Below are 24,483 nucleotides of genomic sequence, written 5' to 3'. Positions count from 1 at the left end.
AAAATATCGAGGAATTCTTGTCACCTTTTGGGAACCCTGCAGGTGGAGTGATTTTGCAAGGAGGGCTACAGCCTTGAAACATGGCCTAAATATAACACTCAGGGTCAAGGCCAGGGAATGGAGCAGCAATCGATGTCAGTTCACCTCTAAAAGCAAGCCTGTTTAACCAGCATCCATCCTTCAACCCCATAGGTGGAAGGACATCCCATATTATCCCTGAGCATTGGCTATGCTGGCTGGGGAGTAAAACTCCAACAGTGTCTAGACAGACACTTCTAGACATGTCTAGACAGACCCTTCATCCCTGCATTAGAGAATAGGCACCCCCCCACCCCTTACACATGTTCTATTCATGCACGATCGTGTACAGTGGTACCTCAGGTTACAGACGCTTCAGGTTACAGACTCCGCTAACCCAGAAATAGTACCTCGGGTTAAGAACTTTGCTTCAGGATGAGAACAGAAATTGTGCAGTGGCGGCGGCGCGGCGGCAGTGGGAGGCCCTATTAGCTAAAGTGGTACCTCAGGCTAAGAGCAGTTTCAGATTAAGAATGGACCTCCAGAATGAATTAAGTTCTTAACCCGAGGTACCACTGTATACATGTGACACCTGAAAATTAATGAATAAATAGAATCATACCAAGAAATGGTGGGAGAGAGCTGGAGAGTCCTTATGGCTCACATAGAGACCCTCCCCAGAACCCATAGAATCATAGAATCATAGAGTTGGAAGAGACCACAAGGGCCATCGAGTCCAACCCCCTGCCAAGCAGGAAACACCATCAGAGCACTCCTGACTTATGGTTGTCAAGCCTCTGCTTAAAGACTTCCAAAGAAGGAGACTCCACCACACTCCTTGGCAGCAAATTCCACTGTCGAACAGCTCTTACTGTCAGGAAGTTCTTCCTAATGTTTAGGTGGAATCTTCTTTCTTGTAGTTTGGATACATTGCTCTGTGTCCGCTAACCCAAAGAGGATTGTCATTGTTATTGAGGGTGGAGGAAGCCCCAAAGAGACCAGAGGCTCAGCGGGGCTTTGTTTATGCTGCTCAGCCTCCCTGCCTAATAGCTGGCGCCTGGGGTAGCACAGCAGCAGCAGCAGCAACAACAACAACAACAACCGCATGGCCTCCAGCCTCCAGCCAGCCCATGAGATTCAACTCTAGATATTTTGGTCTGGATTGTTGATAGAGCTGAAGAGAAGGGAAGAATAGGCATTCAGAGGCTTTTTAGAGGGTGCTTCCCACTTTATGAGATTTCACTTATGCGCACGAGGGGCCGAAATGTAACCCCAGTATTGGGGGCGGGGTAGGATGCCTGTACTATATCTCCATTTTGAGTGCTGTAATCTCACATGATTTCACCCCAACATTTTGTCTTGAAAAAGCACTCTTTCGGGGCCACAGTCTCATGCAGGGCCACAATCTCATTTGACGCCTCAAAACATGAATTTTTGTGCACTGTGAGAGCACACAAAAAAAGCACATTTTGGGGGCTCTGTGATCTCGTGCCGGTTGAATAGGAAGATGCGAGTTCCGGTTTGGGGACTCAAGATGTTGGAAGGTACCCATATATAAATTTCTGTAAACCTTGTTTGCTTGGAAAACTGCACCACCGAATTAAGATGTGCCACTTTCAAGGAATTGCTGTCTCAGTGGTAGAGAGTCTCCTTTGCCCACAAAAGGTCTCAGCTTCAATTCTCGTATCTCCAGATAGGGATGGGAGAGATTCCCTGCCTGAATCCTGCAGAGCCACTGTCTGTCAACACTGGGTTAGATGGAGCACTGATGTAGGCTTCTTCTTCTGCTCCTGTTTAAATCAGCCCCTTTGTTTTGAACCATGAGGACTGGAGCCCATTTTCTAAAGGGGATTTTGATGACAAGTTTTTCAGACACTGCGAAGAACATACTCCGCAATGTGCAACATTCTACTACATCTGGAGGCAGTCTCAGTTTCCGTTGGCTAATTCACCCACTTACTTGTTTAGCGAGGAGGGAATAATGTTCTATAGATGGTTGCCCAGAAAGGAGTGATGTAACCTAGCGCCTCAGGTGTCTGTAGTGTACTCCATGGTCTCTGGCTACACACACACACACACACACGGAGAGGAGAGAGAGAGAGAGAGAGAGAGAGAGAGAGAGAGAGAGAGAGAGAGAGAGAGAGAGAGAGAGAGAGATATGTTGCATGGGTGGTTTGGCAGACAGCCTTTCGATAGTGGCACCCACCTTATAGAACACCCTCCCATCAGATGTCAAGGAGATGGAGATAACAGAAATTACTGGGTTAAAGCTGACTGAAAGTCCAGAGGTATCATTATTATCAACTTACGATGGGATGGAAGGTTTGCAGGCTGTGAAGAACTTGCTCACAAATTTATTGACAGCTGCACGAATTATTATAGCTAGGCAGTGCATTCTTCTTGGAAGGATGCAGGGGGACACATACCCCTAAACATTTTGTGAATCTAAGTTTGGCCTCATTGAGGGGCAGGATTTCAATATGAGTAGGAAAATGAGAGTACCCCTAAACATTTTTTTAAAGAAAAAAAGCACTGTTGCTGGGAAGTGGAAGGGGCAAGCAGAATATAAAATGGAAAAATGATATAAAGAGGCGTGGGATATAGCTGTTAATGATAATTTATCATTCAGGTAAGGCAGGGAATATGCAGGAGAAATGATTTTGAGGAGATATGCAGGGCGTTTGTAGAATTTGTACTGTTAAAACGGAAACCACCGGAAGAGGTGTTGAAATTTTGGGAGGTTGGATAGTTACAGTGGAATGGTCTCAGTGGTGAGGTGCACATTTTTATTCTTATTTATTTCTTATTTTATTCTTATTTATTTTTGATTATTACTTTGTCAAAAGAAAAAAGAAAATAATAATAATACAGTAATAAAAAGATGTCAAATGACTTTTAAAAGACATCTGAAGACAGCACTCTATCAGGAAGTTTTTAATGTTTGATATTTTGTTATATTTTTATATCTGTTGGCAGTTGCCCAAAGTGGCTGGGGCAACCCAGTCAGATGGGCATGGTACAAATATAACAACAACAACAACAACAACAACAACAACAACAACAACAACAACAACAACAGGCTGCTGATACTGCTTTCCAGACAGTCCCTCTTTTTGGGTGGGATTCAATCTCATACTGGCAAATTCAAGTGAAATTAAAGCTCGTTAAATAGCCAGTATTCTGCATACACAGCATGCATTTAAAGCATGTCTTTTTTTTTTAAAAGAACAAATTCTGCCATATTAAGGGTGATAGAAATTGTAGCCCTGTGATGGATAAACTAAAGTTCCCAGGATTCTTGGTGTGTGTGTGTGCTTTACATCTATGGAGAGTACACAGGAGAAAACAGTTTGCCTGGAAGCACTCCAAGAAACATATAGAGTCCTCTTTCCAGAGAAGGAACTAATCCTGTTGAACTGCAGTGGCTAATGTAAAGAGAGGTCCAGAGGGTGAAGCATGTCTTAAAAGCTACAGCTTTTAAGGGAAGGGGTATTCAGCAGGGAGAGGAAAACATACACAGTACTGTACCAAAGTCTGAAATTCAAATCAGAGCAGGAGGTGGAGCTTGCTTAAGATAATGGCTTTAGTGGAGAGTATTTCATTGTACTCCATGGGAGAGAATCTTTCTTTCCTTTCTCTTCCTTCCCCTCCTCACCCACTTCTTTCTTTGCTATACTAGCCTCCCTCCCTCTCTTGAGTTTCGGGAGTCAGTTTAGATGACACCCAGGTCCTTTTGAGACCTGCTTAGAATTCAGTGGAAGAGGTTGCTAAACCAGCCAAACCAGTTTCTCCGTTAGAGCAATGGCCAGTTAAGTACCGCTATTTGCCATCTCCAAAGAGGTTGCTCTGTTGCCATAGAGACAAATGGGTAGACCTTTTTCCCACCTCACCTGGCTGGATGGAGAGCAACAAACCAAGGGGGCTGTGAAGGAGAGAGTTGAGGGCTGGAGTTGGGCTATGCTGGAAGATGGACACATAGACAGACAGACAGGGCTGGGGTATTATTATTTAGGTGGTTTCATTCAGCATTTTTGTTGCTGTTGCTGATATTCTTTTTTTGTATCCTTATGATGTGGTCTTACAATTTATGTGATAATGGTTTCAATCTTGTTGTGTACTTATTGATGTATTTTATTTATTGCTGATGACTACTCTTGTAATTAGGGACACGGGTGGCGCTGTGGGTTAAACCACAGAGCCTAGGACTTGCCGATCAGAAGGTTGGCAGTTCGAATCCCCGCGACGGGTTGAACACCCGTTGTTCGTTCCCTGTTCCTGCCAACCTAGCAGTTCGAAAGCATGTCAAAGTGCAAGTAGATAAATAGGTACCGCTCCAGCAGGAAGGTAAACAGCGTTTCCGTGCGCTGCTCTGGTTCACCAGAAGCGGCTTAGTCATGCTGGCCACATGACCCGGAAGCTGTCTGCGCACAATTGCCGGCTCCCTTGGCCTATAGAGCAAGATGAGAGCGCAACCCCAGAGTCTGTCACGACTGGACCTAATGGTCAGTGGTCCCTTTACCTTTACCTTACTTTTGTAATTACCGGTATGTAAATCTTTTCATGTTGTAAGCCACCTTGAACATGGTTTTAATCTGTTGGGGTGTTAGGGCTGTGAGACCTCCATCTGATGCTCTGGTTGTATTTACAGTGGTACCTCAAGTTACAAACGCCTCAGGTTACAAACACTTCAGGTTACAAACTCCGCTAACCTGAAAGAGTTACCTCGAGTCAGTGGCATAGCGTGGGGGGTGCAGGGTGGGCCGGCCGCACTGGGTGCAACATCTGGGGGTTAGGGTTAGGGGGCGCAAATCCACGGGTTAGGGGGCGCAAATCCACGGGTTAGGGGGCGCAAATTACTTGCCTTGCCCCAGGTGTTGACAACCCACGCTACGCCACTGCCTTGAGTTGAGAACTTTGCCCCAGGATGAGAACAGAAATTGTGTGCCGGCGGCACAGCGGCAGCAAGAGGCCCCATTAGTGCAAGCACGCCTCTAGTTAAGAACAGTTTCAGGTTAAGAACGGACCACCGGAACGAATTAAGTTCATAACTAGAGGTACCGCTGTATGTCTAGATAAACCCATATATCCTAAAAACATATCACTCTGCTGGCCTTTATTTCAAGGAAACTAAACCCTGAGTAAATGCAGGCATCCCATGAGTCTCTTGCCATTTAGATATTTGGGTGCACACATTCTATCCTCCCCTTCCTTCCTCTCTCTTTCTCTCTCTCTCTCTCCCTCCCTCCCCTTTCTTCCAAATGAAACGCTTTCAATTGGCTCTTCTTTTTAGGACGAAGGGTAGGATTCTGTACCTGACAACCATGTACAATTATGGAGCAACATTCCCTCTTGCTTAGACTTTCCAAAGCCATCTGATTCCTGCATTGCAGAGAGTTGGGCTTGACTTGGGGTCCCTTCCAACTCTGCAATTCAGTGAGTTCCCAAGCTGTTTGCTGGAGCGAGACAGCCGTACTGAAAAGAAGCTGCCCTTGTGTGCTGTAAGAAATCAACCACCACCATCCAGTCACAGAGGAGGCTGCCCATTGGGTCTCTGGATGAGTCACTGCCCTGGGTTCACCAGCGCCATTCCATTAGCGCCATTCAGAAGTGGGTCATTTGGCCCCATAATTTCACTGGCTGCGATTCGATGGCATTGATATACAGTCAATGAGAAAAGAGGGACAGACTGTGGTGCAGTGGTACCTCGGGTTAAGTACTTAATTCATTCTGGAGGTCCATTCTTAACCTGAAACTGTTCTTAACCTGAAGCACCGCTTTAGCTAATGGGGCCTCCTGCTGCCACCAGGCCGCTGGAGCACAATTTCTATTCTCATCTTGAAGCAAAGTTCTTAACCTGAGGTACTATTTTTGGGTTAGCGGAGTCTGTAACCTGAAGCGTATGTAACCTGAAGCGTATGTAACCCGAGGTACCACTGTATATAGGGTCAGCTGAAGTATATACCCAAGAAGAGCCTTCCAGTTTTTCACCTGTGAACTGGAAAAGGTGTAAACTGGAGAGGTGGGGAGGGTTGCCTCAGGCCTGGGAGCTGAATGTGACCCACTGGATCTCTGGATCTCAGAACTCTCCCAAGGCCACACCCTGCTTTGTGCCCTCCTTGAGTGCATTTGTCTGTCTGCAGTGTTTCCATGCACTCTGACAATATCTCTCACTTTTCTGGATGCAGGGGAGAGAGTGTTACATATGGAAATTAGCCTGTTGTTCAAAGGTAAAATTCACACCCATTGCTCCACCCACTTATGCCTCTGGCCCTCCCCAGCCTTGGCATGCGGCCTTCCAGAATGATGCCCAGAAAGAAATGCAGTCTTTGGACTCAGAAAAGGCTCCGCACCCCAACCAGTGTGAGTGATTCCAAGCATTTCAGGTGAGAGCAGGAAAAAAAAACACAATGCATTGACACGAGAGCAGTTGTGATGGTTTATTGGTTGCAGTTCTGGTGGTTTATTAAGATTTTCTCATATTGATCCACAAGGTCACAGTGTGGGCTCTTCAGTTCTCATTCATTTTCTAGAGGAGGAAAAGAGACCAAAAATATATATATGTGAATTTGGGCATTAGAATTTAGGTATCAGGATACAATAATAGCCAGGATGGGCCAGATGCAAACAGCTTGCTGAACTCAGTCCTTGTTCCTAGGCCATGGCCGGCCAAATGTCCCTTCTGCATTTTAGTGTGGGGATTTTGGCCCCCGATGAAAATGAGACTTACAGTAAGTCATGACTTAAAATCCCAGTGGGTTCAATGGAACCAAATCTCAATTACCTTATTTATTTATTTATTTATTTATTTAATAATTTTTTAATACCCTCTTGATTGGTTTGTTGTTGTTGTTGTTTTTTTTAATTACCCTTAAGCAAAAAGAAAACAATATAATCATCAGTAAGAATAACCCCCCCCAAAAGCTATTTAAAATATGCAAAGGTTAATTAAAATCAACAATAAACTGAAAACAAATTAAAAGACATGCCAACATTCAAATGGGGTTACTCCCAGTTAAGCGTGTCAATTAATCAGTTGGACTGAATCTCCCCCCCCCCAAAAAAAATAATAAAACCAGAATATGCCAAAAGGTTGAAGATTTGACTGGGGACCATCTACTGTGCCCTAAAGCTGGAATGCCACTCCCAAACTGCTCCCAATGAAATGATAAAATATACTTCTCAGTTTCTAACAAAACGCAAATGCTGGATTCCAGCATTTGGACACTGAGAACTCTTTTGAGTTCTGAACGAGAAATTATGCAGAAGCTAGATGTTAACGTTTCCAAGATTGGCACTCAAAAAAAAGAAAAGTCAGCTGCACAGGTATGAATTAAGCCTTCCATCCAGACCATTGCAGCTTTGCTGGGCAAAAGACGGGAACCTCACCTCCCGAATCCAACCAACGTAAGCAGACACACGGGTGAAAACGGTCGGCTTCTTAGCGGTGTTGCAGCCCAGCCCTGATCCAAAGCTCACGATGCCATGAACTTCCCAGTTGCTGCCGCCTTGGCAGTTCAAGGGTCCTCCTGAATCCCCCTGCCAGAAGAAAAACAGGATGCATATACCTCCGTTTTTCTATTATGATCCAAGGGCAGGGCAAAATGGAAGTGGAGTCCTGGGTTGACAAAGCTCACTTCTGTGCTTGACAGTGTCCATAGGTCTGTGTGTCTGTTTTATGCAGGCTGAATCTGTGGCTCTCCAGATGTTGCTGGACCACAACCCCCCCCCATCATCCCTGAACATTGGCCAGGCTGGCTGGGGATGATGGCAGTTCAACAATATCTGGAGTGTTAGTGTGTGATGGAGGGGCACATATTCCCCATCCCTGCCTTACACGAGTTCTCAAGCTATTTGAATTTCTGTCTGCAGTGCAACTTGTAGGTTGGGCTTTCAGGGTTGATGTTTGCATCCAATATTTCTCCCATATGTTCTCCCTGTCCTTTGGCCCCATTCACCCCTGCCACTATCCAAATCCCCTTAAAAAGAGTCCCACACACCTTGTTTCTCCATCCCTGCATACACACCATACGTTTAAAGCACATTATAAATGCTGGAGAAAAGCAAATTCATTTCCTTCTCCTGCACTTCTAAGTAACACATGTTTTACTTTAGCCACCAGAGGAAACTGGTTGTGTAGCATTCTAGCCAGCACTAGCTTGTAGCTTCTATGCCTAAGTTAACTCCATCCCTAAAAGCTGAGCCATTTTGTTTGTTGCTCTCTCCATACAATATGTCTCTTATTTTCTCTGTCTTGTCTTCACACATTCCATGAACAGTTCCTGCATGAATAAAGCCTTTGAACTCCAGAAATGGTAAGTGATTATTGCAATCTAATTCACCCAAGCTGCAAAGGTTTGCTAACACAACTTCCTAAGTACCTAAGTGGCTTGGCAAGGGTCACTTGGACTGAGCCGGAATTCAAGCAAGGACCATTGTTCGTTTTCATGGAGAAAAATGTGCAAACTAAGTGAAACCACAAGCAACCTTCTTCAGAGTGAGAAAGTAGGGAAGGCTTTATGAGGAAGGAAGGGTATGGGGAGACTTACATTGCATCCTGAAACGACACCATCGCCTCCTGCGCACACCATTGTGGTCTTGACCATGGAGCCCCACCAGTCCCATTTGGTGCAAGTCTGATGATCTACCACAGGAAGCAAGGCCTGCTGAAGGTTGTCAGAGATGGGGCCATTGGCTGCAGAGTGGAACAGACAGGAGAGTGGTAAGGAGTCTTTCCCAAAGAGTCAAAACCACATTTACACACAACCTGCTTGACCCTGTATACCACTTTGATCTGCCATCTGGCCTTTGCCAGGCTACCTGAATTTATGAAATCAAAAGCTGGCAACTCTGCATGAATAGTGGAGAACCTTCTTTTGGGCAGAGGGTCGCATTACTCCTTGGGGTGCTATTGGGGACCAGATTTCAAAAGTGGGTGGGACTAGTGCCCCCCCCCCCCGTGTGCTGGACCAGAAAGCCCAAAATCATGCACCCTTAACACAGAGACACACAGTCAACAGAGAGACGCTGAAGAGTAGGGATGAGGAGGAACTTGGCTTGGTTTGGATTTTAATGCAAACTTATCTAATTTGCATTTTCTGAATCAATAGGCAGACTGAAACACAGCTACTCTTGGGTATTCACACTTAATTGAAAGTTGCATTATAGTTCTCCAAACAAGCGGTGTGCAAAAAAAGTGTACCTTAGGAGAAAGTTTGTATAAAATGCATAGATTAGTAAAAACAACACAGACATATGTATTCTGTTGGGGGAAATTGTTTTGTAAAAGAAATAAATGTGTATGTAAGGGGAAATTGCATCCAAGAATGTGTGTCTTAAGAGAAATTCACTCTAAAATGCTGATTGTTTTCCATAGGTATTTCAAAAAAATAATAATTTGCAAACCGATGCGGAAATGTGGAACACTGAATTTAAGACTGTAAAAACGAGAAACTGAGAGAAACTCAAATGGACAGATTCATCCCATCTTCTTCAAGGCAGGGACACAACACAGACATTGAGCTGCGAAAAGTGAGCCTCCTTCTTCGTGTACATAGAAGAATCCTTCGAGACGTTCTGGGGGAGCTTTGGTACCTTGTATCCAACTGAAGTTGTACTCAGAGTAGACCCAATGAAGTGAATGAACATAAGTTAGTAGTGTTCATGAACCTCAATAGGTCCACTCTCAGTAGGACTGGCATTGGACGCAACCCCTAAGGTCTTTGTCCAGCTGTTTCCAGAATGCTCACGCCCAGGACAGGGAGCACCCAACTTACTCCAGAGTCGTCCCCACCCAGTGATGTAGCAGGGGTAATCCTGGGCTAGCACGGCGTCTGCGGCAGGGAGGCAAGAGGCCTGGATCATGTCACTGAACTGCACATGCTCGGCCAGTTTGAGGAGGGCAATGTCGTTGCTGAAAAGCGAAGCCAAGAGGGGACAGAGGTTTATGTTTTGGTTTTCGAAAGCAGCTTTTCACCCAGATGGGTCAAACTTAATATTCTCCAGCCTTCCCCAACCTCATGCCCTCCAGATGTTTGGACTATGGTTACCAATGAATCCGGGGAACCCTTTTTTCCTCTTTTTTTGAAGCTGAGTAGCAACAGGGAGTCAGTAGTGGGGGTGGTGAGGCATCCTGGGCCCAAGCACACATGCATATTGTATAAAGGTGCAAAGCCCTTCTTGTCAGGAAAAAAAGGCATGCCATTTCTGCAACAGTGTCTGCATTTGTTAAATCCACTTTTCAAGTTCTCTAAGTCAGCAGCCTGTCGGCATGCAGAGGGTCGCAAGGGCAGCTGGCTAGCCCCAACTGGGTGGTCTCCTTCCAGCTGTCCCACTGCAAAGACCCATCGGCCTCTGCTCCGACGTAAATCAGTGACCCAGGCTTCAAAGCCAGTGCACACTATATCAGCCAAGCGAACTGTGCACACAGAATAGGCGTGAGGCTTGTGGAAGCATACTACAACTACAGATTTATTAATCATAAACCAGGACAAAGAAACATGTCGTCTCTCTCTTTGCCTTCTCAGAAAGACAGAGAAAAGCAAAAGCTATACACACAACGGAAGTTCCCAGCAAGCTGTGCTGGAATGTAAACAGACATGTGACACGCAATAGTTCCATGTCTGCTCCTTAAGGTGGAATGGAATATTCCCAACACAGCCATCACCGTATGTCTTAAGGCAGTGCTGGTTATTTGCCTGTCAGCAATGGCAAGCCAATTTAACAGGTCATCCTGTGAGCAGACACACACCCTAAAACAACAACAGCAACACACTCAAGTTCCTATGTGATTTCTCCCACTAGCAAAGCCAGATACCGGCAGGAATTATTTTGGCAGGATCAAGACTTGGGCAGCTCTCGCCTGACTCTCTGGATCCCACGTCAACTTACATGACCAAGAAGGAGTTCCACTTCTCGTGGACGATCAACTTTTCCACAGCAACAGCCACAGAGCCGGCCTCCTCTACTTCCAGGTTTTGTTTGCCCAAAAGGACGCGGTAAGTCCGACTGGAGCTACAGACATAAGGAACAGGCCGTGGCGTTGTGTGTGGATATCAAATGAAATGCAAATCCCTTGATGCCTTCCCAATAACTTCCTTCCTTCGTACATTGAGTATTTTGTCTTCCTAGAAACGAGCAGGGTCTTTTGGCAGGGTGTGCGTCTGTGTGTTATTACTGGGCCAAGTTCAAGGTGTTAGCAGTTTAGGACTAGCTTACCTGCAAAATGCCCTTACCTAGTTGACCGCTTTGATCTGCGGAACTGGCACCACATAATATCTGTTCCACCTGATCAATCTTTTAGTGTGGCAGCACCTACACTGTGGAACTCCCTGCCTATTGACACTAGGCATGTTCCTTTGCTGTACTCTTCCGAGCACCTGATTAAAACATTTTTACTGAGACAAGCCTACCCAGCTATGAAGAATGTTGGTGTGTGTTTTAATCTGTTTTTAGTTTATCACCAATTTAAATGTAATGAATGTCTTAAATCGTTGTTTTTAATCAAAATTTTATTGTCCCCCCCCCCTTTTAAACTGCTTTGAAGGTTTTTGGGGATTTTTTTTACAATCATGGAGTGCATAAATTTTGATGAAATAAAAAAACCAACATTTTATTGAAAGACATTTGATTGTGTGTATAAAGAAATAAAACCTATTACACACACCCTTTTGCACCCATGACCCTGTGATTAAGAGCCCCATGTTTGACTGAGTGAGCTATCCCAGATCTCCTACCCCATACTGTATTTGCAAAATTCTCATGAATGAACCACTTTTGGTTCTATGGGACATGTCAAACGAAACGATCTTGGTTTGAGAGTGCAGCATGATTTTGTTGGTACTTTTTTCAACTTATAGACACCTTCCATCCAGAAAAATCCCATGGCCATTCTGAACAAGTTCTGAAATTATGTCACAAAAAAGTGACCTCCTGCAGTTGGCTTGCCCATTTTGTAATGTTTTTAATTTAAAAAATTAAGTCTAAAAGGTTAGGCTCAGGGTTCAGTGAAACACACCAATGTGACACAAGGAAATTTGAATGGTAGCATGGGTAGAGCTGCCATATGTCTGTGTTTTCCCGAACACATCCAGGAATCGGGCTGCAAAAAGTCGTTCAGGTGGATTTTTGCTGAATCGGCAAAATGTCTGGGAAAACCTGTACATGTGGCAAGTAGGGTGGTTGTTTTTTTTTTTAAAAAAAATGCTTTTATAATCCCTCCAAAAGTCCAAAAACTTAAATGGGGAGGGGGAGACCCCCCCCAAAATGCTCAACAACTTTGTCCAGATTTTCACTTTTGGGAATATGGCAACCCTAAGTGTGGGTGTTCCAGTATTACTAGGCGACCGCTCCACTGCAGCCTCAGGACCATTGCAGCCTGATGGGTTTCTGCAGTATCCTTGCTGTTGGTGAAGTGCTGCTTACCTGATGCAATGAGCAGCTGTCAAGACCCAGTTGGACTCAATCAGGGTTCCTCCACATGTGTGAGCCCAGACGCCGTTCTTGTCGTACTGGAGGGAGACCTGAAAAGCAAAAACCCCCAAGGCAGATGGCTGTTAGCTGTATGGGTCAAGAACAAATATTTTGATGTGTTGACCTGGTATCTTCACCACAATATTGGTCCCACACCTTGACATTTCTTATATATCAATTCACTGCATTTATATCCCCAGCAATTCAAGGCAGCATGCCTGGTTCTGCAGCCTTCCCCATTTCATCTACACACCAACCCTGTGAGGTAGGTTGGGCTGAGAGGTAGTGACTGTCTCTCCTCCAAAGCTGGAGACGGGAGGCAGCGGCAGCAGCCAACAAACCATTTCTCCCCTTCAGCATTTAGATCCAGCCCATCGTGCTGGATCATCCACTCTGCTAACAGGTCGTGATAAGCTTCCTGTCCATGGCTGGCCCTGAGAACTTCAGAACCTGCAGCCACTTCTACCACTTCTGGTGGCGAGATGTTCCGCAGGACGACACTGGGCCATTTCTCGCCTCCTAAAAAGCAAATGTGACACTTGCTTGCACTGCACGTGGGGGAAAAACATTGCGGATTTACCTGCCAGGGCCAGCTATGGGGTCTGGCGTCCTCACCTCCGACAACACGGGAAATGTTGGGTGGATAAGCAGATTTACCACAGCCGTGGGCTGGAAGAAGACAGCAGGTGTGGGGGTGATGAAAGAGAAAATTAGGGAGAGGGAGGAGAGAGACAGAGACTGAGATGAGTATCTTGGGTACCACAAGGGAGCCAGAGCTGGACACCCTGGTTTTGTCCATTATTGGTTTAATTAATCTGTTCATGGCTTTTCGGCAGAAGCATCCTTTTAAAAAAAAGCTACCAGAGGCTATTTATTTCTTAATTTATATATTGCTAGATTGTAAACAACCTAAAAGAAGTTTACAAAAAGAATAAATATGAAATCATCATTAAAAAAGCAGAACCATTTTAAACCGTCAAAAATAATAATAATTAAAATCAATGATAAGCTAAAGACCAGATTAAGCATGTGTCAATGGTCTACATGTCTTGGTAGGTTTGCCTAAGCAAAACTTTTTCAGCCAGCGCTGAAAAGAGTACAGTGAAAGTGACTCCCTGATATCAATAGGCAGGGAGTTCCAAAGTTATGTTCATTTTGTGCAAATTTGTATGCTCTTGAACCCACGACGAAGCTCATCTTGGAGAGAGAGGCTACTTCACCAGAGACAAGAAACTGAATTCATTGCATTTCGAAAGAACTATTTTGGGCTGGGCTGAGACTTGTATCAATGAAAAGACGAATTGCATGCCAAACAGCCCCAACTTAACTGCACCAAAGACACTTACCGTAGCCCAGGATCAAAGCGATGAAGACCAACTTGAACATGGTGACCGAGTGATGGTGATCCAGGGGTGAAGTCAGTGTATTTATAATGGGAACCAGCCTTGACCTAAACCAGGCTTAAATAACAGGCTATATCTGACCTTGCCAAGTTATCGCTTTGCAAATAGAAAGAACAAGGGGACAGCTTGCTCGAAGGCCCTGACTGGATCCCACACTCTGGTTGCTGAAACATCTCACAGCAGGGATGTTGTTCAAGTCCTTTGCACAGGCCTGAGACCTCCCCCTTTTATTTTAAGCTTAAATTTTCTTTTAAGCAGCAACAAAAATTGCTTCTAGGGTGGCTTTCGTTCTGGAAACAAGCCTGATTTTTCATCTACATATCTAAATCAGAGGTAGGGAAGCTTTTTGAAGCCCGAGGGGCACATTAATTTTTGGGTCATCTTCCGGGGTCCACAGTCCTGAGGGAAAAGTGGGTGGGGCAATAAATATAGATGCAACCTCTTTGCAGAAGGCTACTTTCTAAACACATTCAGCACACCCCTCATCTATGCAAGGAAGATCAGAGTTCATGGGGTGTTTTCCAGCCAGGCAGAAAAACTTCAAGGAGGGGGTGAAGCTGAGCTGGTGAGGGGCATTGCCGGGGGAATGAAATTTAAATGAAAGTGTCATTAAAAAGAAACGTGCCAGTTAAGTCAAAAGGGAAAAGATGCATTCGAGTGGGAATGATTTATTGTCCCAATGCATTTCAAGCATTGTGACTCTTTTTCAGAGGCAACTGATTTGACATATTCTAAGGACTGGCAGCAGCTCTCCACAATTTCAGATAGGCATCTTTCTTGGCCATACCTGGAGATGCCAGGGATTGAACCTGCAACATTTCCTCATGCAGAACAGGTGCTCTACCTTTGAGCCCTTTCTACCAAATAAAATAAGATTATAGTTCTCATGGTCTCCAAATAGAAGGATGATTTTAAGAAGCTGCCTTTATAGGAAGTCCATCTAGTTCAATATTGTTTACACTGAGTGGCAGCAGCTCCATGGTCTCAGTACTGGTTGCACTCAAAGTCTGCCCTGGCTTTGCCAGCTTGCTCTCAACTAGGCTGCCAAGGGCACCACCACACACACATCTTCAGCAGGCATCAAAGCCATGGCCTTGATGGGAAAACAGGTGCTTGTGAGACTATCTTGGCATGGCCTTTGGAAAGAAGGAGACAGAAGCATTCCAGTTGCTAAGTCTCCCAGTGGCACACAGCCAATGGGGACCTTTCTGTTGCTGACAGCATCCTTGGCTGGATCTGCCTCTAACAGAACCACCCAGAATATAAGAATGGATGAAGTTCATATGTTGAGAAGAGCTGGACACTCCACCAGAGGTGTCCTCAGCCATGTTTGGAGTCCTCTTCGCTGCTCTGGCATTGGCCTCTGGGGGTATGGGTCAAACTCAGGATAAATAAGAGGATGTAATTGCCTGGTTCATAGCCACAGGGCATGGAGGTGGCTGGCCTCCACTCCTTTAGATGGCTTTCAGAAAAAGAGTATTTAGATTATGAATGAAGGAGAACTCAGCCAAGAGTTTACTGGCCAGGAGAGCAAACATAATAACAGAACTTCCACATGCCTTTTGGTGGGTCTGATACCAGGGACAAACCATGGGGTTTGTCTCGGTCAGTCAGGTTCCTCAGGGGCATCTCTCTGTCTTCTTCTGGAGACACATCACTGGGCAGATGGACCTCTCTGGTCTGAATCTGCAAAGCAAGTGGTGTGTTTGAATGGGAAGCCTGGAGAGCAGGTCAGACTAGACTGTCCTCGGCAGGCTGGGGAGGTGCTATCAAAATGCAGCGCAGAGAGGTTGCAACTCCAAATCCATCCAGAAGCGATTATAGTCTAGGAACGAAGAATGAGCACCGGTTGATAACAGCAGCAGAGTAGGAATGTTTTAATAGGCTCCGGCACCGGGAGTGGCGTATATCCGGGGGCGTGGCTGGTGTGCACCCCAGGGGGCATGACACACATCCCAGGTAGCGTGGCGTGGCGTGCCACCCATGAGGTGTGTGGCACGTGTGGGGGGTGCATGGCAAGCACACACGTCCCATGGGCAGGTGCAGTTGGGATGTCACCTCCCCTCGATGTCACCTGGGGCGGACTGCCCCCCCGCCCCCACCTTTGTCCGCCAGTGATGGGGAGGGGTCTGCATTTCCAGCTCACCCAGGCTGCGTATGCAAAATAGCTTTGAAGCACATTTAGAGCACATTTCCCTCCCTCAAAGAGTTACGGGCACTGTCGTTTGTTAAGAGTTGTTGGGAATTGTAATTCCTTGAGGAGTGAACTGCCGTGCCCAGAATTCTTCAAGGGGAGAACGTGCTCTGAAGGTCTAGTAGTATGTACACAGCCTGTACAGACTCAGCAAAATCTTTTTTTCCCCCACAAACACTCTGATTTCCAGCAGCTTAGCCACCACCAACCCCTGAAAGGGGTGGCATTGCGTAGAGTCAAAGAGGGTTCTTGCAGCAATATAGGCGTGCTTAGTTATAGCCAGAGCATTTTACTCCCTCGAGCATCACCCATCTGTTGCGCTGTACCTCCCAAGAGTGTCTGCACTGTGTCCTTTTTGCAGCCTTCAGTTGTGGGGTCCCGAGCTACAAGCCCAAAGCAAGCCGAATTGTCGGAGGAGAGGATGCCAATCCGAACAGCTGGCCCTGGCAGGTAAGAGGCTCCCTTGCGGTGTTTTTTTGTACAGCTAATTCTCTTTCTCTTACGGGAAATGTTTTTCTCCCTCTCTCATAGGCAGGGCTGGCCTACCTATGAGGCAAGGTAAGGCGACAACCTTGGGCAGCAAGATCCATGGGGCCAGCAGACCCCAATGTAGATCTTTATTCCCTACAGGCACCGAAATAACTTGGGCCAGCTCTGCTCGTAATGCTAGAACCCACAGACATCCCATAAAGCCAAATGTTGGGAGATTCAGGAGTGATGAAAGAAATTCCTTCTTGAGGCAGGGCACAGTTAATCTGTGGAACTCACTCCCACAGGAGGCAGTGATGCCCCTCAACGTGGGTAGATTTAAAAGAGGATGACGACCCATATTTATAATTCATTTTTGCATACATATTTTTATTCTTGCTGATTTTATCTGTGCATTATTGATAATTATCATGTGTGTAGTTTTTATTATTGCCTTGGTTGGTTATATATGGGGTTATATATGGGGTGTATCTAAGTCCTACTCAGAGGAAATTAACAGATCTTAATGGGCTTATGTTAGTCATACCATTAATTTCAGTGGATCTGCTCTGGGTAAGACTAGCATTGAATGCAACCCGTTATCTTTTGTACACCAATTGGAGATTTTAAAATTTATTATTAGCAGTTGTAATCGATCATTTCAGCAGTTTAAATTTTGTTTAATATTCTGAGAAGGATTTTCAGGAGCAACCTCATTTCGACTCTGATTTGAGTAGTGTGATGGGAGGTCCAGGGGGTTCAGCATTCTCCAGGCTCATCCTGAGACTTGCCTGTCATTCCCAGGCTTCCCTTCAATACTCTTCTTCCAGTGGGAAGTGGCATCACACATGCGGCGGGTCCCTCATCGCCACCAACTGGGTCATGACAGCCGCTCACTGTATCAGGTACGTCAACAGCCAGATGAGAGCAACTGCTTTCACGTAAGACTCTGGGATCCTTTGCCAATTTTGCCTTTTCTGGACCAGGATGACCCGATCACTGTTATCCATGTTGCTAGGAAGCTCCAGGCTGGACTACTGCAATGTGCTCCACACGGGGCTGCCCCTGAGATTAGCCTGGAAGCTCTGCCTGGTGCAAATATAGAAGCTATTCACCCCAAATGGAAACAGATTTTGCACCAGTGTGTCCATCTCTCTACTTTAGACATTTCCTAGTGTTGTCTTTCACACCACTGTGACTAAGAAGTAAACACCAGGGTGGAGCTATGCAGATGACAGGATGAGGATGACATGGGCCTGATTTGCATGGGGAGATCTGTCCTGAACAGACTGCAGTCTTAGGGTTGAGGTGCCTGCTTCCTATCTCCTTCTGCTCCTTAGCCCATAACCAAAAGTACGTGTAACTGAAATTATGACACCTTCTTCCTGTTAACCTCTCTCTCCCAGTCTCTGAAGTTTGTAGTTCAGACTGGACAAGTTCCTTGGAGCAGGGAATCTTATCGTCTGTTATCTGGAACATACATTCACATTTGCAATCTATTATTATTATTACTACTACTACTATTATTAGCGCAGATAACTCACTGATCCCTCACTCCTTTTCTTCATTTTTTTTTATAGTTCTTCTCGGACCTATAGGGTCTACCTCGGAAAACACAGTCTCTCAGCCAGCGAGAAAGGATCAGTTGCTGTCTCCCCAGAAAAAATCATCATTCACCCAAAGTGGGACTCAAGTAGCGTGTCCAGCGGGTAACTTAATAGCTTTTCGTGAAACGAGTATAGAAGGAACTAGGATTCCCAACAGATTTGGCAGGGTGAAGAGAGAAGGGATGAAATTGGGGGCATACTTCCTTCTGGAAAAAATATATATCCAGAATTGTTTTTCTTTTAGTACCAAAGCCAGAATTTAGAGCTTGCTATGCCCCGCCGCATTATTTTGCCCCCTGAGTAAAGCTTGGGATTTATGAGCAAAAGTCACCACCAGCATTTATTTATCTACTTAGAGCACCTGCTTGAATTGCGTAGGCTGCATTTGTTTGCTATGAAGCTGCCTTGTGGAGATGAGTCTCAGAGCACCGCTCTATTTGAAGGGCTGTCAAAGAAGTACTGTAAGACAGGAGCGCGAGAGGAGCCTTGGAGTTACCCATCAATAGTGAGCAACACCTGAACAGCAGGCACCCAGCTCACCTGGTCTTCCTCAACACAGTGGGGCTGATGGGAGATGTAGTCCAAAACTTCCAAAAGGCACCAAGTTGCAAAAGCTGCACCAGACACCCTGTCCTTTTTCTCTCTCCCTGCGGAAACCAGGAATGATATTGCGCTGATCAAACTCTCCAAACACGTCACCCTGAGCGACAAGATCCAGTTGGTGTGTCTTCCAAAGGCCAACAGCATCTTAGCCTCTAACTCTCCCTGCTATGCTACAGGATGGGGGAGGCTGCAAAGTAAGCAATGTTATGATTCCCCCCTCCCACTGTTTGATGCACCAGATCCATCCTTTTGGGTTCCTACACAGACACGATTCCCTTTTGCCCCACAGCCAAAGGCTTATTCAGCTCCAGTGGAAAAGCAGATAGATTTGGCCAGGAAATAAATTTCCCCACCATGAAGCTCAAAATTATTGAGCTATGGAGGGGCAGGACACTAGAGCAAGGGGTGGGCAAACACTCCCCCATCACAAGGGCCACTTTCCATCGTAGGAAAACTTCTGGCCAATAGTAGGTGCAGTCAGAGGCAAATGCGGATGGAGCCATGGATGTACAGTGGTACCTCGGGTTACAGATGCTTCAGGTTACAGACGCCTCAGGTTACAGACTCTGCTAACCCAGAAATAGTACCTCAGGTTAAGAACTTTGCTTCAGGATGAGAACAGAAACCATGCAGCGATGGCACGGCAGGCCCCATTAGCTAAAGTGGTACTCAGATTTAGAACTGTTTCAGGTTAAGAACAGACCTCCAGATTGAATTAAGTTCTTAACCCGAGGTACCACTGTATCTCCTTCGCAAAAGTCAGAGGTTTACACCCGGACACCCCTTTCTGGCCAGGCATGCAAGAGGCATGATTACAGTTCAAAGATACAGCCCATCCTGCCGAAAGCACTTGAGGAAGGCATGGATTGGACAGGGCCTTCAGGAATCAGCATGCGGAGATCCGGCTGAGCAGACATACAGCTATGGCTTGGGGAGAATCCCAAGAGTCTTCTGACCTGCCCCCTAGATCCCCCACCCCCACTCCAAGAGCATCCTCCTTTGCCATCAGCAGCCCCTTGTGTTTGGTCTCTTCCAGCTGACGGTGCGTCCCCGGATATCCTGCAGCAGGGGCGCCTGCTCGTGGTGGATTATGCTACCTGCTCCAAGTCCAGCTGGTGGGGCAGCTCGGTGAAAAGCAGCATGGTCTGCGCGGGGGGCGACGGCGTGATCTCCAGCTGCAAGGTGAGCGCCTGGCACGCAGGTGCGCCAGCAGCGGCTGTGCGGTCCCTCAGCCAGAAGAAGCGCTGCATCTTGCAATCCAACTCACCGGGTTTGCAAGGCGCAATTTTATCTTGGCTGAGTCTTCAGAGGCTGCGTGCTTCTGAATATCAGATGCTAGGAAGATGCTTGAGGGAGAAGGGGGGTGATTGCATCTACCGCCCCCCGCCCCCCAATTATCCAATATAGGAAGCAGAAGCAGGATACTGGGGTAGAGGGCTTAGAGCCGTGCATGGGCTTCCCTTTCAACGCATTGCATAAAGGGCGCAGATCTGGGGACACAGCCCTGGGCTAGCCAGGATTTATGTTAAGAGGACACCTACTCGTCATCACCCTCTGTCTGGCTCTGTCAGATTCGGAATGAAATTTAAAAGTTGTTTTATTTATTTATTTCTTTTTTTAAAAAAATATTTTTATTCATTTTTGCCTTTAACATCATCACAAATAAACCACAATCATATAAACACAGGATTCTCTGAATCCCTGGACTTTCCTCCACCCTTCCATGGTTTCCATCGTTATTCTTTTCCAACCGCATCTTATAATGTTCTCCATCTTTTCTTCATACTTAATTCTCACCATAGTTCTAGCTGCGTTGCATGTGGTTTTGGGGTTTTTTTAGAACCCTGCCAAAGTTTTTAATTGTTTACAGTGTACTTTTAAGTAACTTAAAATCCCCCCCATTCTTTATTAAATTTGTTATCTTCTTGATATCTTCTTTATTTTGACCCCAAGTGTTCAGCAAAAGCCTTCAAAATCTTTCTACAATTTCTACTTTAGTATTTTTATTTATTGACTTGATTTATGGAGGGCAGCCTCCCCCCACCTCCCTGCCCCTGCTCATGGGCACTGCCCCATTCTTCTTCCTCACATGGGGTGCCCTGTTTAGGTAAGTTTTTAATGTTTTTGTGTTTTTAATATTCTGTTGGGAGCTGCCCAGAGTCACTGGGGAAACCCAGCCAGATGGGCGTGGTATACAGTAAGTTGTTGTTGTTGTTGTATCAGGGGCTCATGTCCCAACCTATTTTCTTGTAAATAGTTTTTATTAAGGTTTACGATTTTATATTTGTCACAATCACGTTATCTCGAAAAGAAAAGAAAAAATATAATTCCCCAGTTCCCTCACTCCTCCCCTCAACTTCCTCTTCTGGTTGTTTACACATTAACTTCTCCTGATTGTTATATTATACCTTAATATTACATTCTTGAATTGAATATTGTTCTATCCTTGTCATTTAATTATTTTCAAATTGCTTCGTGTGCTTTGCTATTTTCCAATTATATCTTAATCTCTGTTTGTTTTCTTGATTGTGTTTACTCAAATCCTGCTAGTGAGTCCACTTCTTTACAATATTTCTGTAAGTACGACGTAAATGATTCTGGGAGATATAAGCTTCAAGCATGCAGCAGCAAGGGCCGTGTAGTTCAAGCAAGCCAAGGTTAAGCAGGGGGATTCAGGCTAGGCCCAAAATGTGATCCCGTGGCAGCTGAGCATGGCTTGGCCCAAATTGCCTGGTAGGCCAGAGTCTCCCCAGTTCTGTCCAAAATCCTCTCTGGTGGTGGTGAATCAGGCTGGCTGCCACAAAGATGACTGGGCCTTAGCTGCTCAGAAACAATAAACTTTGACTCCTCAGTCATCTCCAAGAGGAAAACTCAGAGCATCCTTCCAAAAAAAGAAGCTCCATCATATTCTGTTTGGTTGTTTCCAGGGGGACTCGGGTGGCCCACTCAACTGCAAACCCTCCAGCGGAAAGTGGGAGGTTCACGGTATAGGCAGCTTTGTCTCCTCCAGCGGGTGCAACACCTACCGCAAACCCACCGTTTTCACACGCGTCTCCGCTTTCAACGACTGGATCGCTCAGGTGAGCTCTGCAGGGAACGCGTCGCAGAGCCAGGGTGGCGCAGTGGTTAGGGTGTCTGCCTAGGAGCCGGGAGAGACCAGGGTTCAAATCCCCACTCAGCCATGCAGCTTGTTGGCTCAGTCGCTGCCTCTCGGCCTAACCTACCTAACAGGAATGTTGTTAGGATGAAATGGGGGTAGGGTGGAACGATCCAGCTCCTTGAAAGAAAGGTGGGCTACAGATGTATTAAATTAGTAGTAAACAATGATCATCATCATCCTGGTTTGGGTTTCTGGATTTTGTACGTGTGTTGAGCTTGCGGTAGCTTTTAGCTCCCTCTGTTCCTTTGGGTGATAGAGCTGTCCCTTCACTACCAAGAGACACCCTCACATTAAAGAAATAATAATAATAATTTTCCTTTGCATTTTCTGTAGATTATGGCGAAATATTAACACAAGGAGTGTCGGAGTGCAGTGAGAACCTGCCACGAGTTCCATAACAACAAAATCGGCTGTGGAATAAACTTAAATCCATCTATCTATCTATCTATCTATCTATCTATCTATCATCTATTGTTTTTATTGTAAGTGCACGTGTGGGCCAAATTTTTGGCACTTTCAGGGCTGTTTCTGTCCAGAGCTCTTCCCTTTTGACCCTTCTCCTTGCTGATCTATAATAATAATAATAATAATAATAATAATAATAATAATAATAATAATATATTTATACCCCGCCCATCTGGCTGGGTTTCCCCAGCCACTCTGGGCTGCTTCCAACAAAACACTAAAATACAATAACCTATTAAACATTAAAAGCTTCCCTAAACAGGGCTGCCTTCAGATGTCTTCTAAAAGTTTGGTAGTTATTTTTCTCTTTGACATCTGGTGGGAGGGCAATCTATGGTCATTCCACCCTCAATTGTGAGGCCAGCTGCCCATTGCCCACATCCAGAGGTGGCAGGGAGAAGGTTCTGTAGCCAGAATGTGCATTGAAGCAAGTGTTCAGCTCTTGTTGCATGTTAAGGGACCAATTTCGGAAAATTGGTAGCAGCCACTGAGAACCAAACAGGTGCCCTCAAACAAAGGAACCCTTCAAGGACACCCACATCTCAGCCCTATCAGGGAACCAGTGTAGAACCAGCTGGCAGTTCCCAGTGCCCCCAGCATTGCTAAATATCAAACCGGAGAGCAGCAAGGTGGGAGGGAGAACATCGGGGAAGCCCCTGATGGCCAAATAAATAAAAAATAAATTAGCCTTGCCAGCCTGCGGCCTTCCAGATGTTTTGGGGTGTTAACTGCAATCAGCTGGTAGATATGATAGTCAAAAACTGCTGTAAGACGCCAGGTTGGCAAAGCCTGAAATTGGGGATTATTTGTTATATTTTATTTTATTGGGTTATAGCCAGTGCTTTTTTTCTGGGGGGATGCAGAGGTACGCATACCCCTAAACATTTTGTGAATCTTTGTACTTTTGTCCATTTACTGTATTTATTTCCCCCGATTTGAGCTATAAAATGGTGATTTTCTGGAGTCAAAATGAGAGTACCCCTAAACATTTTTTTAAAGGAAAAAAGCACTGGTTCTAGCCAATGCTAGAGTTACTCAGAGTAGACCCACTGAAGTTAAGCGACGTAACTTTTTTGGACTGAGTTTTACTGTTTTATCAATAACTATTTTATACGTACCACTTACCTTTCCCCCCGATTAAGCGGTCTATAAATCTTTCCGAGTAAAAACAAAACAGGTGCAGGCTCTTTTTCGTAAAGTTCCTCACATTTCCTGAGCGTTCACGGTCTTAAATCCTAGCTTCTTCAATGGTACACTTTCAGATGTGCTTCACGGCAAACTCAGCCCCAAGAACTTGAGCAGCTGGCAAAATTCTAACCTTAAAGTGATAATCAGTTTTTGTTTTTCTCCCACCCACCCCTAAAAAGGAAGTAAACACAGCTCTGGACCACACAACATGCTTATGAAATATATTTTTTAATTACTTTTGGTTAAAAAAAATAAAATCATACCACTGAAATGGAACAGCTTTTGGAATCAAAAGCAGAAACACATTCTTTTCAATCCATCCATTTAAACCTATTTGGTGGGTGGGTAGGTGGGGGGGGGAACAGGTTGATAAGAATGGAAGGAGAGACTGAATATAACACTTTCTTAAACCCCCTCCCCACTCCACACCCCCCAACCACCCATGGTCGCAATATGAAAAAATAAACAAAGCCTCTGAGATCAACGCAACTTTTGCCAAAAAAATATAAAGGGAAAGAAAGGGAAGGAGGAGACCGGAGGGGATTTCACATGGCAAATGGGAGAGAATGGACTTCTTTTTTTTTTGCTGGGTAACAAAATATATATGTAACAAAATATAATGTCAACTCTCTGGCTTTTAAAGCTCAGCTTTGCTCAGGGAGCTTATTCTGCCAAGGGCACGGACTTCCCTTGTTGCTGCCTCAAGTCTCAAAAACAAAGTGGTCTATTCAGCATTGCCAACTTCTAAGAAAAATAGTTTCCCGTCCACCTCCACTGCAATAATCAGAAATGAGCAGGTCGAATGTGGCATCAAGAAACACACCGCCCCCTATCAAAGTCTGCAGGTCACAATAATTTTTACTTTGCACATCCCAAAGGGGGCACTTCCAAGTGTATGGAAAACCACCC

General features: G+C 45.4%; 2 protein-coding genes across 2 annotated transcripts; one reads left to right on the top strand and one right to left on the bottom strand.

Moving 5' to 3' along the window:
• Nucleotides 1-6,486: 6,486 nt before the first annotated feature.
• LOC309376918 (chymotrypsin-C-like) lies at nt 6,487-13,969 on the bottom strand. The gene is made up of 8 exons (XM_081923854.1): nt 13,833-13,969; nt 13,067-13,155; nt 12,439-12,536; nt 10,906-11,028; nt 9,792-9,928; nt 8,565-8,710; nt 7,405-7,554; nt 6,487-6,544 (listed from the first exon to the last, which is right to left on the bottom strand). Exons 1-8 carry the CDS (start codon nt 13,870-13,872, stop codon nt 6,527-6,529), a joined length of 801 nt encoding a protein of 266 aa, XP_081779980.1. The 5' UTR covers nt 13,873-13,969; the 3' UTR covers nt 6,487-6,526.
• Nucleotides 13,970-15,215: 1,246 nt separating this feature from the next.
• Nucleotides 15,216-23,684, top strand: LOC309375843 (chymotrypsin-like elastase family member 2A; the record flags this gene model as incomplete). The annotated part of the gene is made up of 8 exons (XM_081921761.1): nt 15,216-15,258; nt 16,445-16,533; nt 17,356-17,456; nt 18,132-18,260; nt 18,819-18,955; nt 19,798-19,943; nt 21,689-21,841; nt 23,649-23,684. The coding sequence occupies 8 exons, from the start codon at nt 15,216-15,218 to the stop codon at nt 23,682-23,684; spliced, it is 834 nt and encodes a 277-aa protein (XP_081777887.1).
• Nucleotides 23,685-24,483: the final 799 nt, after the last annotated feature.

This window comes from Podarcis melisellensis (genome assembly GCF_964234715.1).
Source record: "Podarcis melisellensis genome assembly, chromosome: 8".
Classification (NCBI taxonomy): Eukaryota; Metazoa; Chordata; class Lepidosauria; order Squamata; family Lacertidae; genus Podarcis; species Podarcis melisellensis.
The sequence above is the reverse complement of the archived record's forward strand: the minus strand, read 5'-3'. Positions and strand labels throughout refer to the sequence as shown.

What these genes read in the sequence shown, in the direction of transcription:
- LOC309376918 (XM_081923854.1), bottom strand. Translation starts at nt 13,872, where the DNA reads ATGTTCAAGTTGGTCTTCATCGCTTTGATCCTGGGCTACG. An exon ending in CCCATAGCTGGCCCTGGCAG is followed by an intron (nt 12,537 to 13,066) that starts GTAAATCCGCAA and finishes TTTGCTTTTCAG; the next exon opens with GTCTCCCTCCAGTACGACAA. An exon ending in ACAGCTGCTCATTGCATCAG is followed by an intron (nt 11,029 to 12,438) that starts GTAAGCAGCACT and finishes TTATGTCTGTAG; the next exon opens with CTCCAGTCGGACTTACCGCG.